General features: G+C 48.3%; 2 protein-coding genes across 20 annotated transcripts in view; one reads left to right on the forward strand and one right to left on the reverse strand.

The window, feature by feature from the left end:
- NCOA1 (nuclear receptor coactivator 1) overlaps positions 1 to 1105 on the forward strand; it is a 339844-nt gene extending 338739 nt beyond the window's left edge. For 4 of the 9 annotated variants that reach the window (XM_075923289.2, XM_075923294.2, XM_075923290.2 and 1 more), the window contains one exon: positions 26 to 1105. In XM_075923289.2, the coding sequence (XP_075779404.2) occupies positions 26 to 196 (171 nt within the window). In that variant the 3' untranslated portion in view covers positions 197 to 1105. The remainder of the gene's footprint in view (positions 1 to 25) is intronic. The other 5 variants (XM_075923291.2, XM_075923295.2, XM_075923292.2 and 2 more) reach the window with 3 other exon arrangements.
- On the reverse strand, positions 352 to 17289 carry PTRHD1 (peptidyl-tRNA hydrolase domain containing 1). Of its 11 annotated transcripts, none has more exons than XR_016349083.1 (4): positions 16931 to 17202; positions 6325 to 10770; positions 2525 to 2635; positions 352 to 1892 (listed from the first exon to the last, which is right to left on the reverse strand). XR_016349083.1 is itself a non-coding variant. In XM_075923301.2 (2 exons), exons 1-2 carry the CDS (start codon positions 17141 to 17143, stop codon positions 10600 to 10602), a joined length of 384 nt encoding a protein of 127 aa, XP_075779416.1. In that variant the 5' UTR covers positions 17144 to 17289; the 3' UTR covers positions 352 to 10599. The 11 variants fall into 11 exon arrangements, 1 of the variants encoding a protein (XP_075779416.1); XR_016349082.1 differs by having other exon boundaries at positions 352 to 1627; positions 1774 to 1892; positions 2525 to 10770; XR_016349079.1 differs by having other exon boundaries at positions 352 to 1627; positions 1774 to 1892; positions 2077 to 10770.
- Positions 17290 to 17425: the final 136 nt, after the last annotated feature.

Raw genomic sequence — 17425 nt, forward strand, 5'->3', positions numbered from 1 at the left:
ATCTCTCTTGTCTTTTGTGTCCCAGCAGGTACAACAGGTTCAGGTGTTTGCTGACGTGCAGTGTACAGTGAATCTGGTAGGCGGAGACCCTTACCTGAACCAGCCTGGTCCAATGGGCTCGCAGAAAAGCACGACAGGTCCTCAGACCCCTCAGGCCCAGCAGAAGAGCCTCCTTCAGCAGCTACTGACTGAATAACCGCTTTTAAAGGAATGTGAAATTTAAATAATAAGACATACAGAGATATATAAATATATATATATTATATATTTTTCTGAGATTTTTGATATCTCAAACTGCAGCCATTCTTCAGCTCGTAGTGTTTGGAGCAAAAAGATTTTTTTTTTTTGGTCTTTTTGTTTTCTTTTTTTTTTTTTTTTCTTCTTTTTTAAAGGCGTTGGATGTTGGCAGAGCGACAAGGCGGGACAGTCGGTTTCTTGAGCCAAAATTACAGATGATTCTTATTTTTGTAATCAGTTGCTGGCATTTTACTCCGGATGAAGGTTTCTCGGGGAGGTTGGGGAGGGGATGGGGGAAGAAGCGAGTTGAAAGAGACTGCTTCGGAAGGAGGAAGATAATCTCAGTTTCAGCTGGATCTGTCACTGATTTGTGTCTCAGCCTAGTGAGAAGGTGGGGAATTGGCGCCGAACTTCTATCAAAAAGGCTGTTTTTATTCATGCTTAAAAAACCCAAACACCTTCTTTCCCCTCTGCCCCAGTCCGCTTGTGCGTACAATCAGCTTTTTCTAGCAATCGTGAGTTTGTCAGTTTTAAAGAAAAACAGAGTATTTTGACCCACCATTTTTTCCATGTTTTATGCTGGTGTTTAAAGCCTCCTGATGAAAGAGGCCACAATGTATATATTACATTGGGGGAAAAAAATAATAAAAAGACAAAAAAGAAACAGTTTTGGGGAAAAAAGCTGCAATAATTTTTAGGGGGGAGGAGGGGGAGGGCTCTGTCAATTATTGTAGATAACATTTTTCTGATTAAATATTAAATAAAATTAAGCAGTGGTTTTTTTTCCTGCTTTGATTGTGCTTAACAGCTCTGAGATAGCGTAAACTATTTAAAATAATAATAATAAAAATAATAAAAATTCAACTCTGATGGGAGATAGCTTATTTTTTCCCCTCAAACCTATCATTGTACATAGCTCTGATCTCATGTATAAATTTTACTTCCTTTAGTTGAAATCGCTCTTAATATCATTGCATTTTATTTGATTTTTTTCCCTCTTTCTGAAATTATGCTGGTGTGTGAAAAATGTGTAGCTTTAATGGCTGAATTTGCAAGCGTTAAAAACAAAGAAACCGAGCTGGCAGCTAATGTTGTGTTGCTTTCTGATTACTGTGCTATGCAGTGGGTGGAGTTCTCCTCTCCACATTGGAGGGGAATGGCTGCTCGGGGGGTGGATGGAGGAAGGTCTACTCTTCAGAGGTGCTGAGCATTCATCCTTCCCACTAGTCAGTAGGAACAGCGGGAGCTCTTGTCTCCAGTCTTTGCCCCATCACTCCCAGCTACATCTCGCTGGTGCAGATCCATGAAAAGGCTGGCTGCTGGGCAAGAGGGATGTGTGCACGACATGTCTGCTCAGCAGCTCTCCATTGGTGTGGACTTCAGGCCTATACTGCAGGGAAAAGGCATTCAGAACCCACCTGGGCTACCTCTCTGAGTGCAGGGGGGGACAGGTCTGGAGCCAGGCCCAGCCCAACCCCAGAGCTCTGAGCTGGACATAGAGCAAAGCCCCAGAGCTCTAGGCAGCAGGACAGATACCTGCTATTTGCTCTCCACCACAAAGGCAGCAGCACACTGGCACATAGCTCCATCTCCTGTCCTGCAGCCTGTGAGATTCCTAGAGGAGGTGCAGGCTCTTTGCATCGATTCACTTCCCCCTAGACAGAGGAGATGAAGAACAGCTGGGCGTTAGAGACAGTAAAATGAGGGTGTCTACTGAGGGCAGGTCTGCAAAGCTCTGAGCTTTGAGCCAAAGGGCCAGTTAGTGCCCCTCTTCTCCGGGGGTGGGGAAGACTTTCCATACAGCACCAGGAAAGCCCCAGCCATTCCAGCACCACTCACCAGGGCGCTGGGGACAAATCAGCCAATCCCCCTGTGACCACAGCCAGAAAGGAACCATCAGACCTGAGTACTCCAGAATTCCCTCGGACTCCTGAACGGGACTGTCTTGCCCTCATAGGTGTTGCTGGAGCCAGGGCAGTGCTCTGTCAGCTCAATGCCCACAGAGAGGCATTAGTGGGATACACTTGCTCCTGACTTTGCATTTATAGGCTGCACAGCTGACGTCCTCCTGCCCGCCAAGCGACGGCATTGCTACCTGGAGTGAGCTAGTGGTTTGTCTTTGGAACCACCTTCCGGGCGAGAGGGAAAGCCAGCAAGTCGTCGGCCTTGACTCCCGCAGCAATGATGTTGTGATAATTAGACTTCAGTTGGGATGGGTGTGTTACACTCGACTGTTCAAGTGGAAATGATAAATAAAACAGTATGAAATACACATCCAGGACAGTACCTTGAATCCCTTGCCTCAGGGCGTGATCTGTACTCCGCGCAGCAACCCGGTACAAGAGTCTTGGAGATGGGGTGAACACCATTCTCAGCTGAAGTAGCTGGGGGGTGGGGGCTAGATTATTGGAAACATGTAATTATCCAAGTTGGAATTTGGCCCATACGCCAGAATTAACATTGTACAAAAAGTTCCATGAGCTCTTTTAAGTGACTGCATGATCGGAACATGGCTCTTGCATCTACCCTGAACACTGGAGACTTTATCAGCCAGCATCTGAGACAGCTATTTAGGGAGATCTCTTCACCATATTTGATGTGAGCCGAACCTCCACATCCTGGCCACGTGCAGGATCTTTACTGATCACAGATAAGGAACTGCATGTCGGGTTCGATGCACCCACAGTCATCCTCACATCCACACCCTGCATCCCCACCAGGCTGAGTGTAATAAAGGCCCCCAGGAGTGTGAGCCTTATGAGGATGCTAGCTCTCTACCCCACCATGGGCAGCAGCATGCGTGTTCATGCTACAGCAACACCCGGCACAGGACAAGACAGAGGCACTCTGCCGAAATGAGCCGCAGACTGTGCCGGGGGAAGAGCTCACAGGTAAATTCCCTTTGGATCTGTTCTTCAGTTGATCATTGGGGCAAGATTTAGAATGTGAGGCACTTGAGAGACCCCAGTACAAAGTCGATGCCTGGTGCAACATGTGGGTAGAGTGGGCAGAGCCAAGATGCCCTTTAATGGGAACTCTGTCTCCGTATATGCATGGCTGCTGCCTTGTTAGTTCTTTAAATCGAGGACTTCCATCCCTCCTTATCCCTGCCCTAGGGTATGTCTGCACTGCAGTGTTTTTCAGAATGGACGTTTTTATGAAAAAAAGTTCACTTACATCCACCCTGCAATCGTGTTCTGCTGACAGTAAATCGGAAGAACAGAGGGGTTTGCTGACATTGGTAAACCTCCTTCTGTGAGGAAGAAGCATTTTCCTGACAGCTGGGACTGCTTGGTCTTCACACACAACACAATCCTCAGAGCCTGGTAGGGTTCTTTGTTAGTCAATTTCTGAACTTCCCTGGGGCCCCTAAATTTGGTATTCGAAAGAGGCCCTAGCCCTAGCCCTGCTGCATATGGACTACCTGCCCTCTCCAGCCATTCTTTGCCTAGCCATCAAAACCACGTTCACAACCTCCGTGATGAAGGTAAAGGGCTCTAGCATTTTTAGTTTTCCACAGGCCTTTTTCATCCAGCACAAGAAATCCTGCTGAGTTTTCGGCACAAGGACTGCAGAAGTCTGTACCGGTTCCATGCATAAATGGAGCTGAGTGGATTTTAGTTTGAACTCAAGTTACCAACCCCAAATGGGTGTAATGCCCAATGCAAATTAGGGCCCCCTTCTATAAGGGTGAAGCAGTCTGATGGCTGAGCAGCTACGGGTTTCCATATGCAGCTTCACCCAACCCTGAGGAAGGATGGCTTTGTACTTAAAGGCACAGGCCTGGGTCCCTGGTGCTCCTGTGGGTCCCTATGCAGCCTTGGTGGATTACAGAATCTGCCTTCCCAGGGGCAAACAGCAGGCACTAAAGCTGGCAGAAAAAGGCAAAACAAGAACTGATGGGTAGAAGCTGATGCCAGACAAATTCAAATAAATAAGGCGCAGTTTGTACTCATGAAGGGGATTAGGCATTAGAACAAACCACCAAAGAGCATAGTGGATTCTTTTAAAACTGGCTGACTTGTGGGCCAATGGCAGAATTGGGTCTTGAAGGATCTACATGAATGTTGATGTGCTAGCTGCTGCTCCAGGATGGGCTCAAGCTACACTTGCCTGTAGATTTGCAGGCCTTGGTCTCTAGCAGCAACAGGTTGAAACTTGTGAGCAGGAGGCCCGAGCTGCTAATTGGATTGGTGCAGGCAGACCCCCTACACCCAAGCAAATACAGCCACAGGAGTGGAAACCTTAGAGACATAAGGTGCCAGTGAAATAGTGCAGTGACTTTTTCCCAGTGGGTCTTCATGGTCAGGATGGGGTGACCCCTGCACCAGGGGCAGCTCCACCCTTGTGTGGGGTGGGAGTGGGGAAGGACCTGCTAGCTCCCAACTCATGAGAGTCTGTAGCCCTGTGGCAGTGGGGGGAAAAGTGCTATTGGAGCAGCTTTCTGCCCCTGGGTGGGGTCTGCTCCCAGGGAATGGTTAACCATTGCCTGGTAAGCATCAGCTCTTAAGGGTGACCAGTTAAAAGTTCACATCCCCAGTAGACAAAGACATCTTGAATTAACAAGCAATGAATCAAAGTGACTGACTAAGGATATTTTCACTAGGGCCATTTGGGTAAAAGCACCCACACTACCCTAATCAATGTTTATATGCACATAATGAACATTTGCACATTTTGGTTTTTTTAAACCTAAGAAACACTCTCCTGTGTCTATACTCCACTTGGCCATCGTTTTAATTTAAAAATTTGAAATTCAGATTCCAGGGTGAAAGGCAGCTGTTTTGTAACAGAACACAAGCGCACGCTGGCTGTTTTCTCTTCCAGAAGACATGACTTAACTCTCTGCTCCTGCATGGATTTTTGAGGTGGGGGTTGGACTTTTTAAAACCTGTTTGTAAGTGAGAACACAGTGGAATAAATAGAGGAACTAATCCTAAGGATGTAAGTAAATCTGCTCTGTTGGTTTCCCTTTTCTTATAAAAAGTACCATCAGAGTCTACTCGAGTGGCCCCAAACACTGTACTAAGAGTGGACTGAGGTGTAATGGTTTCTAACATTACTAGAAATTGTGGTGGGACTCTTAAGAAGTAACTGATTGTGGTTTTTAAAGGAGCACTGAAAAAGGACAAAGCACTGTTTTTACCACTTCTTCCTTCTTTATGATGTAAAGGGAATGCCTGAAAGATGGCTGGTTTGGATTCCTTTTGCATTTATTTGACTGCTCATTTTTTACATTATAAATTAAGGTTTTGTCTGGCCTGTTCCTCCTGAGCAACTTTATGCAAGACTGGAGATTGCATGAGACTATGTAAGAAATTATGCACCTGTAACTTGATTGAGGGGAAATTATTTCTAATGAGACTGTTTAATGCCTCAAACAACTGAAAGAAAAGCTCTTAAAATTCATCACACACTTAACTTTCATTAAAAATTCAGAGAGTTCTCAATCCACAGACCTGAAAAAGAGAAAGTATGTTTGACATTCCTTATAAAGCAATCAGCTGACTAACCTTTTTGAAGGGTTTAAAAACAACTCCCTCTCCCCACCTTCCCAAAACTTCTTTCAGGGCCAGTAGTGTTCAAATCTGTTTCCCCCTTTAAGTCACCTTTAAAAGTGTCTGGGTCTGCCTGGAAAAGGAAATGTGTGAAATACCCTAAATTCTTAGACTTGTACCAACCTAGGCAGAGAATTAGGTCACAGTTTCATCCTTTCGTTAGTAAAGCACTTCAGAGCAGAAGCAAGGCTCACAAATGTGCAGAGTAATAATGATGGCACAATCTAGCCCCCAATTTCCTCTTCATCCAAAGGAAATGAATATATATTTTCATGCTCAGAATCCAAGGAAAACCCACATCTGCAATCTTAGGGGGGACCAGATGCATGGTATGGAAGTCTGAGGCCTTGTCTATGCTAGCAGCTCCATAGCTAGAGCTCATCCCTTGTGCACTCCTGCAGAGGAAAACCGTAATGCAGACAGGATGTGACAAGGGTAATCACCCCAGAAGCCTGTCTGCATTGAGGCTTCCACCATTGCTCTCAGGGATGGCTCTGCACCAGGGGTGAATAACAGTTATGGAGTTCACCTGTTGGAAGTACTGATGACTCAGGCTTCATTCATTCTGTAGCATCATAGCCCCAATGATGGACAGTGCAGGGTCACCAAGAAAACCTGGAGTAACTCCACTGAAGTACAGTGATGTTGGATTTACTCCAGTGTGAAGGGGATACTCTGAAATCCTGGGTGTGTCTGGTCATCTTGCTGGCAGTGCCCTAGCTTTAAAAGAAAAAACAAACCATGGATCAAGAGCCCAAAGCATATTCTCCATTTGGGAATGAGAAAAAATAGCCAGTTGCATTTAAAGTGAGTTTTACCCACAAAAGCTTATGACCAAATAAACCTTAGTCTTTAAGGTGCCACAGGACTCCTCATTGTTTTTGCAGATAAAGACTAGCACGGCTGAGACAAGCTTTTAAACGCAATGGAGTCTGCTCTAAAAGAAGCGTTCTGCTGGCTCTGGGTTAGGGCTGGACAGTGCTGTCTAGTTTGGAGAAGATTGATCACTGCAAGCAATCATGCCACTGGATGAGAAGATCAGAGTGGCCAGGACAAGGGTTGTGCATCTTGTCTGAACAATGGTACCTTTTAGGTCTATGCCTGGGGCTTGGTATTGACTCAGCCAGTATAATGTCCTTGATGTTCTCCTGGCTGACACCACTAGGATGCGTCTGTCCATCCTTGCCTGCTCTGATAGGAGTCAACGGCCCAGATTGAGTTCTTCAGCAGCACTTCTGAACCATCTTCCAACACCTCAGAAGCGCTAATGTGCACCCTGCTCACATGGCAACAATGCTGTATTAGAAACGCATGGATGGAAGTGGGGCAGTGCCGATTAAATAGCTTCAGTAGCAGCCCTGGGGGGCCTACGTGTGGCTATAGCCTGTAACTCAGAGTCACTGAAACAGGGACAGCTTTAGGTTACATCACTGTCACAGCTTTCTAGCTAGGAGGAAAAATTGTTTTAAAGCTAGTAATGTGTTGTCAGTACCCCCTATTACTGTGTCTGCTGCCTGGTTACATTGAATTTAGTGAAGCCATTATTTCCTCCCTATTAAAAAAAGGAGGGGGAAACATGAAAAAAATGAGAGAATATTGCAGTCTGACTTCCTCCCCATTTTAGATTACTGCTAGTGACGCCAACAAAGTTACTCTTGCTTTATGGTAATGAGAAGCGAATCAGTCACTGCAGATCCTAATTATTTCCTTTTAAAAAGTGTTTCATGTGTTAATTTCTTTTTAAAAAAATCCCCTAGTAGAAAGCAATTTTGTCATTTTAAAAAAATTATCCAAAAACCCCCTAAGGCATGGATTTGTATTTTGGCTTTGCTAGAAAACCATTTTATTTTAACTGATCCTACTTAAAGTTGAATTCATATTATATTATGGAAAAAAAAATCTCATTATTAGGTTTCCCCCAATCAGGGAAAATGGAGAGAATGCACTGAAAGATGGAAAATTGATCAATCTTGCATTTAATAGCTCTAATTTGCAATGAGGCATTTAGAGAGCACTTTTGTCTTAACATAAATGTTATTTTTGAAGAGTGACTCGTTTTGCATATTTTTCCTGTATTTGAAATGAGGCATAGTTCTTTAGCTGCTTGACTACTCTTGCTTTCTGCTGTTATAGCATCAGCTTTATTCAATGTTTAATTATCAGTTATTGTAAATAAAGTCATTTAAAAATTAGGTTTCTGGTTGCAGTCTGCTTATTCTATTCCATACAAGAGCTACCAGTTCTATCACTGCATTGAATTAAATGGGAAACCATCAACAGAATACACAGGCGAAATGGAATGAAAATGCCAAGCCTCCAGAATGGGGATCCCTTGGGGCACAGCCACTCAGGCTTTCAAGGATGGATTGAGGGGCAGCTGACCTTGGATGTTTGGGCTTTTATAACCCTTCAAACCAGATCAAAGGGCTCTATTAGAGCTCAGTCTGCAAACCCAGTAAGCTGAAGCAAGAGCAAACAGACGACTTTAAAGAAAGCCATTTTTTAATTTTCAACCCAGATCCACGGAAATAAGAACTGGCAATTCACATGAGCCACACACAAGCCAATGAAACTTACCTGCATAAAGAACTAACTTGGTTTCTGTAACAGGCAAGTTTTGTCCATGGGCAACTGCACCTGCATGGGCTCAGATATAGCAAGGGTTTGCTGGAGTGGGACCCTCTCTCACTAGCACTGCTAGCAGCTTGCATTTTGCATTTCCTTTAGCTCGGACAGTGCTCTTCGATTCGTGTCCCTTTCTAGCTCTGGGACATTAGCCCAGCGTGGCTGGCTTTGTAACCACACGTGGGGAATCATCTAAATCCTATCCAACAAACAGCTCCGCTCACCTCCTCTTTGAAGGGCACCATTAACCATTTCTATCCATAGTGTATTAACAACCCCTTGGGCTCTCACAAGCTAAATGCCCGGTTTTAGCCAAGACACCTGGGTTTCTTTAAAATTCCCCCATTAGACCCTGCAGCAATGTGGCATCAGAAAGTGCCAACAAATGAGGCCTAATGCAAAACGCACTAGCACTTAACACTGGGAGCTTTGAATAGCGGTCCCAGAGGGTCAAGCTGTATCTTCAGTAACAGCTCTTTCCCTCCAGCCACCATTTGTATATACTCACACTCGCTCCTTATGTCAAAAGAACAGATTCTTAAGCTTTCCCTTGTCTGTTGCTCGGCTGTTTGTGCTGGATGAGGAGCAGTCTCAGTTGAAACAAAAGTAAAACGTGAATTTGAGGGAGGAACCTGAGAGCAAGGTAGTTGGGTTCGGAAGAGCAGGGATTTGACACCAAGCAGAGGAGCAGCATGGCGGTGACTCAAAAGAGAGACAAAACAATAGTGCCAGTTGTAAGCAGAATCAGAATAAGGAAAGCTATCAAGGCTGAGCAGCAGCAGAGCTGGCAGTGTCATGCAGGGCAGAACTATTTGACAGTTCTGATCTTCATACAGAAGTCAGAAATAGAAAAGATCGGTTAGCTCATCTATTCTGTTCCCTGGCAAGTGATGCAAGAACACGCCTTCCAGAATACGCTAAATAGAGATTAAATTACTGGGGTTTCCATAGCTCCATGGAAGTTTTTCCGTATAGTCAACCCTACTTTCCTTTTTTTTTTTTAATTTCATGATGTCTCCCCCCCTTGCTTAGAATTTGCTTGTTTCAAGTCATTGGCAGTAGTGCTGTCCTCACTCCCCTTAACTGGTGTCTATATTAGGGGAAGCAAGGGAACAGCTGGCATTGATAAATTGGGTGATGAGGGCCCAAATTATGCCTTGCAGCACATTATTTAATACTGCCAAGTAGTGGGGTTCCCTGTTGCACTGAACAAGAGCTGCTCCCTACAAACAAACCCTAGAGAACTGGCAAACAGCTGTGGGTAATTCTTGCTTTAAGAGGACGCAATGGAAGGGAGAAAGCAAACAGCAGTAGTGATGAGACACCTACAACACAATGGGAGAGAGCAGATTGCAAACGTGGGTGTAACTGCAGACTTGTTATAGGCAACAGATTTAGGGCTCCACCCCAGAGGCATCACCCCCACTGTTAGAGGGCAGATTGCACATGAGAGAGTCATTACTTGGAAGTCCCACACAAACTGGAGAGCGCTCAGAGAGAAGCAACAAGGAGGATGAGAAGTCTGGAGGAGCTCATTTAAGGGAAGACAGAACTAAAACAGTTGCAGCACGACAAATGAAATGAGATTTCAGAATTACCTACTCTATAGGCCATAGGGTAGAAGAACAAGTCAACATCTGAGATAGGGTAAAATTTAGGCTGAATGTCCAAGAAAACTTCTGGCCCAGGAAACAAGATCTGTTCATCTAAGGAATATTTTCCCCCGTAAGCATAAGTAGTTCTATTCCTGGAGACATCTAAAAAGGAGAGTGACAATCTAGTGAATCTGTTGTATGGAAAAGCCCTACTCTGTCTGGGACACAGGCTAGGTGCCCCATTTGATTGTTTCCATATTTGCTCCGTGCAATTTTAATGGCTAAAGACCAGTTAGTGAATATTTATTCTGGAATAAGCTACAGTCATACATTCCACCAAAACTCCTTTCCATGAAAGTTAAAGGAGTGTCATCATCTTCATTGAAGGTTTTTGGCTTTAACAACTTAAGATTGCCAGCAACATGCAGTAAAAAGGTTCTTCAACAGATGCATCTTAAAATGATGCTTTCCGGACACATGCGGCTTTTGTGTCTATGTTTTGCAGCCAAGAAAGCTATATGGTCTGGTTAAGTCTGTATGACTGGATGAAGGTGAGGATCTGTAATGGGAAGCCACGGTGAAGGTCACTTGAGCAATTTGAACTTCTTCAAATGTTGGTGCACTTCCTCCTTGGGGTAGGGTCTAAGTGCGATGCAAGTAGTTATGTTCTCTGGCTGCTCTATCCACACTTTATGATCGATGTTGTGTTGCTGCAGAGTCTCAGCTAACGTTGTCAAGGCACCCTCATCCAGAGCCTAGAGAACAAGGGGTGAAAAATTTACTGTGAACTCAAAGTGAGATTCCCATGGAGAGCCAGCAGTAAAAGCATCCCTGATCTGACTAAACAGATCTTCATATTGCTCCTTCCCACCCATGTTGACAATTGTAACTCACTATCAAAAGAATTTAAAAGCCGTTCAACTGTATATGCAAAATAAAGAGTTAGCCGCATGCAGCAGAAATGCAGTCAGTGTGGAGATAAAATGTGGCAACTGTTGCTGGTGCAGAATATTTATAGCTTTTTAGGAATAGAAAAAGGGTAACTGCCACTGAAACTTCAAAGGGACCTACATAAGTTAACCCTTGCAAAGGCATCTAGAAATCCTTAATGGAGGCAAGGCCTCCATTTTATGTGTTGTCCAAAATAAGTCCAATTCTTGAGGGTAACTCAAGTCTGCAATTCTCCGGGAGTGAGTGGTAGAATCTGCTTTCTAGAGATTCAAGGGGCTGCTATAGACAATTACTAGGAAAACCATTATCATGTCATATAATAATATATCAGGCGGGGAGGGCTTGGCACTTTACAGATCTCACAGTGTGTGCTGACAAGCTCAGAGTCTAAGGTTTAATCTATGCTACACAATAATCATGCAGCACCAGCTATGCCAGCAAATCCCCTTGGCTACGTCTACACTGGCCCCTTTTCCGGAAGGGGCATGTAAATTTCACCAGTCGTCGTAGGGAAATCCGCGGGGGATTTAAATATCCCCCGCGGCATTTAAATAAAAATGTCCGCCGCTTTTTTCCGGCTTTTAAAAAAGCCGGAAAAGAGCGTCTACACTGGCCCCGATCCTCCGGAAAAAGTGCCCTTTTCTGGAGGGTCTTATTCCTACTTATTCAAAGGGGCCAGTGTAGACGTAGCCCTTATGTACATGCAACTGAGCCAACAGAAGACTGCCCACATTCTGGATTGGCACCTAGATACCACGCTATGAGCACAACACAAAGAGATTATTATTAAGACTATGATTTTATAACTGAGGTCATGGAAATCAGGACATCTATGACTTCCAGCAGCCTCCATGTCTTCAGTGAATGGCAGGAATACCCTGCAGTTCCCAGCTGCAACTGTGCCTTGGGCCACATGAATTCTGAGCCATTGTGGGCAGGAGGGGGACCCCGCAGCCCCAGGCTGCCCAGGAACTCTGAACCACTGTGGGCAGCAGTTACCCCACTGCTCCTACAGGCAACAGCTCCTATATTCCACAGGTCCTGGCTACCCTGGTCCCTCTCCCCCACCCCTCTGAGAACTCCGAAGGTAGCACGGGACCCTGAAGCTTCCAGCACATACCCCCAGAGTTCTGAGCAGGTCCCCACAGGTTAGCTGCAGAGTGCGGGGCTGGCATTTTTTTCTAGAATATTGAAAAAGTCTTATTGTGACATCAAACCAACTCATAACTCAAGGCTATTAAAATATTAGTGTGACTTTTCAGCAGTGGGTGTGAAGACCAAGACTCCAGCTACCAACAGGAGCAATTTCAGAGAGATGGCACAACACACACATGCAGATTGTACAATGAACTTCTCCCATACAATGCTTCTACTCTGCGCTGATTAGGCCTCAGCTGCAGTAGTGTGTCCAGTTCTGGGCACCACATTTCAAGAAATTGGAGAGGGTCCAGAGAAAAGCAACCGAAATGATTAAAAGTCTAAAAAACACGACCTATGAGGGAAGACTGAAAGAATTGGGTTTGTTCGTTTTGGAAAAGAGAAAACTGAGAAGGGACATAACAGCATTCAGGTACATAAAAGGAGACGGGGGAAAAAATTTCCTGTCATGGTGGTTAAACACTGGAATAAATTGCCTAGGGAGGCTATGGAAACTACATCATTGGAGATATTTAAGAGCAGATTAGACAGACATCTGTCAGGGATGGTCTAGATGGTGCTTGGTCCTGCTGTGAGGGCAGGGAACTAGATCTGATGATCTATTAAGGTCCCTTCCAGTTCTAGTGTTCTATGATTCAGCCTGGCTAAACCAGAATACAGGCAGAACTGTGGAACAAACAGATTTCAGATACAGAAAGCTCCCAAATAAGCATCTCAAAGCTGCAACAAGTTAGTTTTGAAAAGACCTATTGCCACCTACTGCCTTTTCACTGCCAGTAGGTAAACCAACCATCAGTTCTGGCAGCAAAGGCAGCAGCTGAAATAGACTTTGGGGGAAGAGATGATGACTTACCACAACAGACTGTAGGAGGAACAGGGAGGGGTACTTTTTAATATTTGTGGTTCAGCCTCACAACTATATTTTTCTTCTGTATGAGGCTAGTTTATATGGAATGAGGAACTATCACATCAGTTAATGCCAAGAGTAGCACAGACAGGTATTCCACTTCTACTGCTAGGTAAACAAGAAACCCTTGCCACCATATAGCACTTTTGAGGTTGGACCTCTCTGGTCCGGCACCCTTGCAACCTAACGGGTCCTGAACGAGGGGTCCCTCCCTAATGGCTTGTGCTGCCTCCCGGCTAGGGCTCCAGCCTGGCCTCGGTGCTGCCCCAGGCTCCCCCTCCTCTCCAAACACTCTACCTGCTGCCCACTCAGCTCCTGCCAGGGCTGAAGCACCACTGCCAGAGCTCTGCAGCTTGGGCTGGAGCTCTGCAGCTACCTGGCTCTGTAGCCGAAACCAGAGACCCGTGGCTGCCGCTGGAACTGGAGTTCCCCGGCTGCAGAGCTCTGGCCCCAACAGCAGGGGAGCTCCAGCTCCAGTGGCAGCCAGGGAGCTCTGGCCCCAGCTGTGGAGCCTGGCTCCTCAGCTTGGGGCTGGGGCCAGAGTTTCATGGCTGCCACTAGGGCCAAAACAGGGCCAGAGCTCCCTGGCCACTGGAGCCAGAACTCCTCAATGCACCACCTCTCCTCCTCAACACAGGGCTCCCGGCTGAGTCACCATCTCCTCAGCCCCCAATGCACTCCTGCCCCGCCACTCTGTTCCTGGGCTTTGTGGTTTAGGGAGATACAATCTGCATTATCCCCATTTTACAGATGAGGAATGAAGTAGAGAAAGATAACACAGGAAGTCTGTGGAGCTGTGGGAACGGATCCAGATTTCCTGACTCTCAGTCCTAGGCTATAGCCACTGACCACACTGCCTTTGGGAAAGACAAAAAGTATTCATGTCATGCTCATACAGATGAGCAAGAGCTGGGAAGGCAGCATTCAGTAAGACCTCCTGGTTTTGCGATAAGAGTACCAGTTCCACACTGCCATGTTAAAATCTATGCTGTGAGGCCATTCACGTGCAAATTGTTCGAGAAGTGCATGTAGTGACCTTCTCAGCTAGTCCACATAAATAACAGCACTCTATTACTGCCAAGCAACAAAATTATTTCATTAGCTTAAGCGATAAGCTAATGACTTGTGGTGGAGATTGTTAAACCTGCTTTTTTTTATATTCTGGCTATTCAGACCAAGGAAAAGCATTGTACGCAGAACACAGCTTTCTAACATGTCGCAATCTATTGTAGCCCTATCTCCCAGTTTAGAAGTAAATAATATTACCCTATCGGCAGATGGTATAGAAAATCTGGCACTGCATTGTCCCACTGGGCACATACTTGACTATCAGTTTTAACTGTCCTGACAAGTGCTCCTCTCTATGCCAATGGAGTTTCTTTATTACAATTTATGGGTGGGGCTTGTAGACTTCACCAGTCAGTTGAATTCCACAGCATCATGTGCTGGAACCAGTGATCAACTGAACATTTGGATTGAGATAGAACCTGCAGGGTGACCAGATGCTCTGGGCTCTGCTTGGCCTACTTTTCTGCAGCCTTACTTGCTCTCTGCCTTCTCTAAAGCAGGGGCTATCAAATTTCCTGCTCTGTGACAGTGCAGGAAGTAAGTCTGATGCTTTGTGGAGCCATGGACCAGTGCAGGCACCTGCGTCCATCCCAAGGACGCTCGTGGGGCATTTTCCTGGTTTACAGCGCAATCTTCTTCACATCTCTTCCTTCTCAAGGCATCACTTTAGTATTTGAAACATACACAAAGGGAGCAGTGCTAGCCCCTCCTAGCAGGCCTTTGCCCTCACATTTAGCAATAAAGGTTTCTACAGGGAATTGCAGCACTGACCTACTGCTTAGCACTAGAGGAAGACAGGTAGCTCAGGGGCTTTGCCTTCTGCTGTCATTCTATGGAGAGCACCCAGCTCTGCACGTACCTGCTGTGGCTTGTCTCTCACATGTGGTCCACAAGCTACTCAAACCCCAGTAAGGGCCTCATGGGACCCCCCTTTCCCCACAGCCTAGGCCTTATGGTGCCCCACTGCCCACCACAGGCCCTTTACTTCTAGGGATGCAATAGTGTAGTCAGTTAAACAATTAACTGATAAGTGAAAGCTTATCCGTTAATGCTACTGAATACACATATTACCCAACCCCTGCAAAAGTTTCTCTAGTAAATTTTTTAGAGGGCTGGCCAGCAGCCTGGCTCAGTCTGGTCCCAGGAGCTCTCACCTCCCTGCCCCCACTGTGGCTCTACATGAAAAGTAATTTAGGAGCCGGGACCCCAGGACCCAGCATGAGCCGGGACTAAGCAGAGCTGTCTACCCACTGGCTCCTAAAATACTTTCCCTGCAGAGCCACAAAAGGGGTAGTTCCCCAGCACAAGCCCTGAGTTGGGCTGCCTGCCAGCTCCTAAATTACTTTTTATGCAGAGCCGAGAGGGGGAGGGGGTAAGATCCCAGGACTGCGTGTTTGCAGAGCTAACACTTACTGATCGAGTAGTCGACAACATTTTTGTCAACTACACAATTAATGAATTACACACTTCTTAACATCCCTACTTACTTCTCCTTAACTCCCCTGTCTCTTCCTCACTTCAGAGTACTCTTGGAACTAGGGATGTGAATATACAACTGTGTAAATGGTTAACACATAAGCCTGGGCTTACTGGTGAATGTTCATGGTTACAAGCAGGCTCCCGCTCCGTGCTTGGGGAGCCAGCTGCTGCCGGATACAGAAACAGGGATATTAAAATGTGTGTGATTAAAGTAACTGTGCAACTGCTGAAAATATCAGCGGTCACACGTTTATATGCAGGGTGGCAGTCAGCAACCTGGGAGCTGGTGCACAAGGGGGAGCTGGCTCCCTGTGAGTATCCGTTCCTGCCTGCCGGCGTACGGGGAGCCCGCATGTCACCGTTAACGGGCGAGTCCAGGCTCTTCGTTTCACCAGGCAGGCAGTGACACCTGCTCAATCCCCCACAGCGGGGCAGCAGCGCAGGGGGCAGCCAGCAACAGGACACCAGCTGGGGGGGGGGGGGCGTGTAACTGGTTACAGAGCTACACGACTCCTCGCTTTCCAACAGCCCCCATTGGGCCCCTGTTCCCTCAAGGCCTCGCACCCCTTCTTGGCCTCAGCCGCCTGCTGCCCCAGCTCCCTTCCCCCAGGCACCGTCCTGAGTGGGCCCCCCCCGCCCCCCTCACCCTGAGCGGGGCCCCCAGGTCCTGCCCCGCCCCCCTCGCCCTGAGCAGGGCCCCCCTTCCCCCAGGTCCCGCCCCACCCCCCTCGCCCTGAGCAGGGCCCCCCCCCCCCACCACCCCGCCCCCCTCGCCCTGAGCAGGGCCCCCCCTTTCCCCAGGCACCACCCCGCCCCCCTCGCCCTGAGCAGGGCCCCCCTTCCCCCAGGTCCCGCCCCACCCCCCTCGCCCTGAGCAGGGCCCCCCTTCCCCCAGGCACCACCCCGCCCCCCTCGCCCTGAGCAGGGCCCCCCTTCCCCCAGGCACCGCCCCGCCCCCCTCGCCCTGAGCAGGGCCCCCCTTCCCCCAGGCACCGCCCCGCCCCCCTCGCCCTGAGCAGGGCCCCCCTTCCCCCAGGCACCGCCCCGCCCCCCTCGCCCCGAGCAGGGCCCCCCTTCCCCCAGGTCCCGCCCCGCCCCCCTCGCCCCGAGCAAGGCCCCTCTTCCCCCAGGTCCCGCCCCGCCCCCCCCCTCGCCCCGAGCAAGGCCCCTCTTCCCCCAGGTCCCGCCCCGCCCCCCTCGCCCTGAGCAGGGCCCCCCCTTCCCCCAGGTCCCGCCCCGCCCCCCTCGCCCTGAGCAGGGCCCCCCTTCCCCCAGGTCCCGCCCCGCCCCCCTCGCCCTGAGCAAGGCCAGTCCGGCCCCCCCCCCCTCTCCAGGCCCCGCCCCCCGCTCACCTGCAGCACCACGGTCCTCATGCGGCCCGCCTCGGCCAGGTAGGCGCCGGTGTCCGCGTGCCCGTAGTGCGCATGCACCGCCGCCAGGGCCGCGTGGCAGGCCTGAGCCACCACGGCCCCCAACGGCCACGAGAGCGGCTCGCGCTGCAGGTCCCCCCGCAGCACCACGTACTGCACCAGCCGCCCCGCGGGGCCGCTCCCGGGCGCCGCCATCTTCGCGTACGGAACCCTGCTCTGGGAGGGAGAAAGGCGCGACGCCTGCCGGGAAAAGGGTGTACCCTAGCAGGCCGGGCACATCCTATACGCATGCTGGGAAAAATAGCGTGGCCGCCGCCATCTTAGTGTACGGAATCGAGAGGGCCGTTACGCAGAGCATGCCGGGAAAAGGGCGTTCTCCCTGCCATTTCCCACTCCGAACTCAGCCCGCACGGCATTCTGGGGGGGAGGAAAAATAACGTAAGCGCCGCCATATTGTCGTACGGTAACTGAGGAACA

This window comes from Pelodiscus sinensis, chromosome 3 (genome assembly GCF_052426305.1).
Source record: "Pelodiscus sinensis isolate ZL-2025 chromosome 3, ASM5242630v1, whole genome shotgun sequence".
In the NCBI taxonomy this organism is placed as follows: domain Eukaryota; kingdom Metazoa; phylum Chordata; order Testudines; family Trionychidae; genus Pelodiscus; species Pelodiscus sinensis.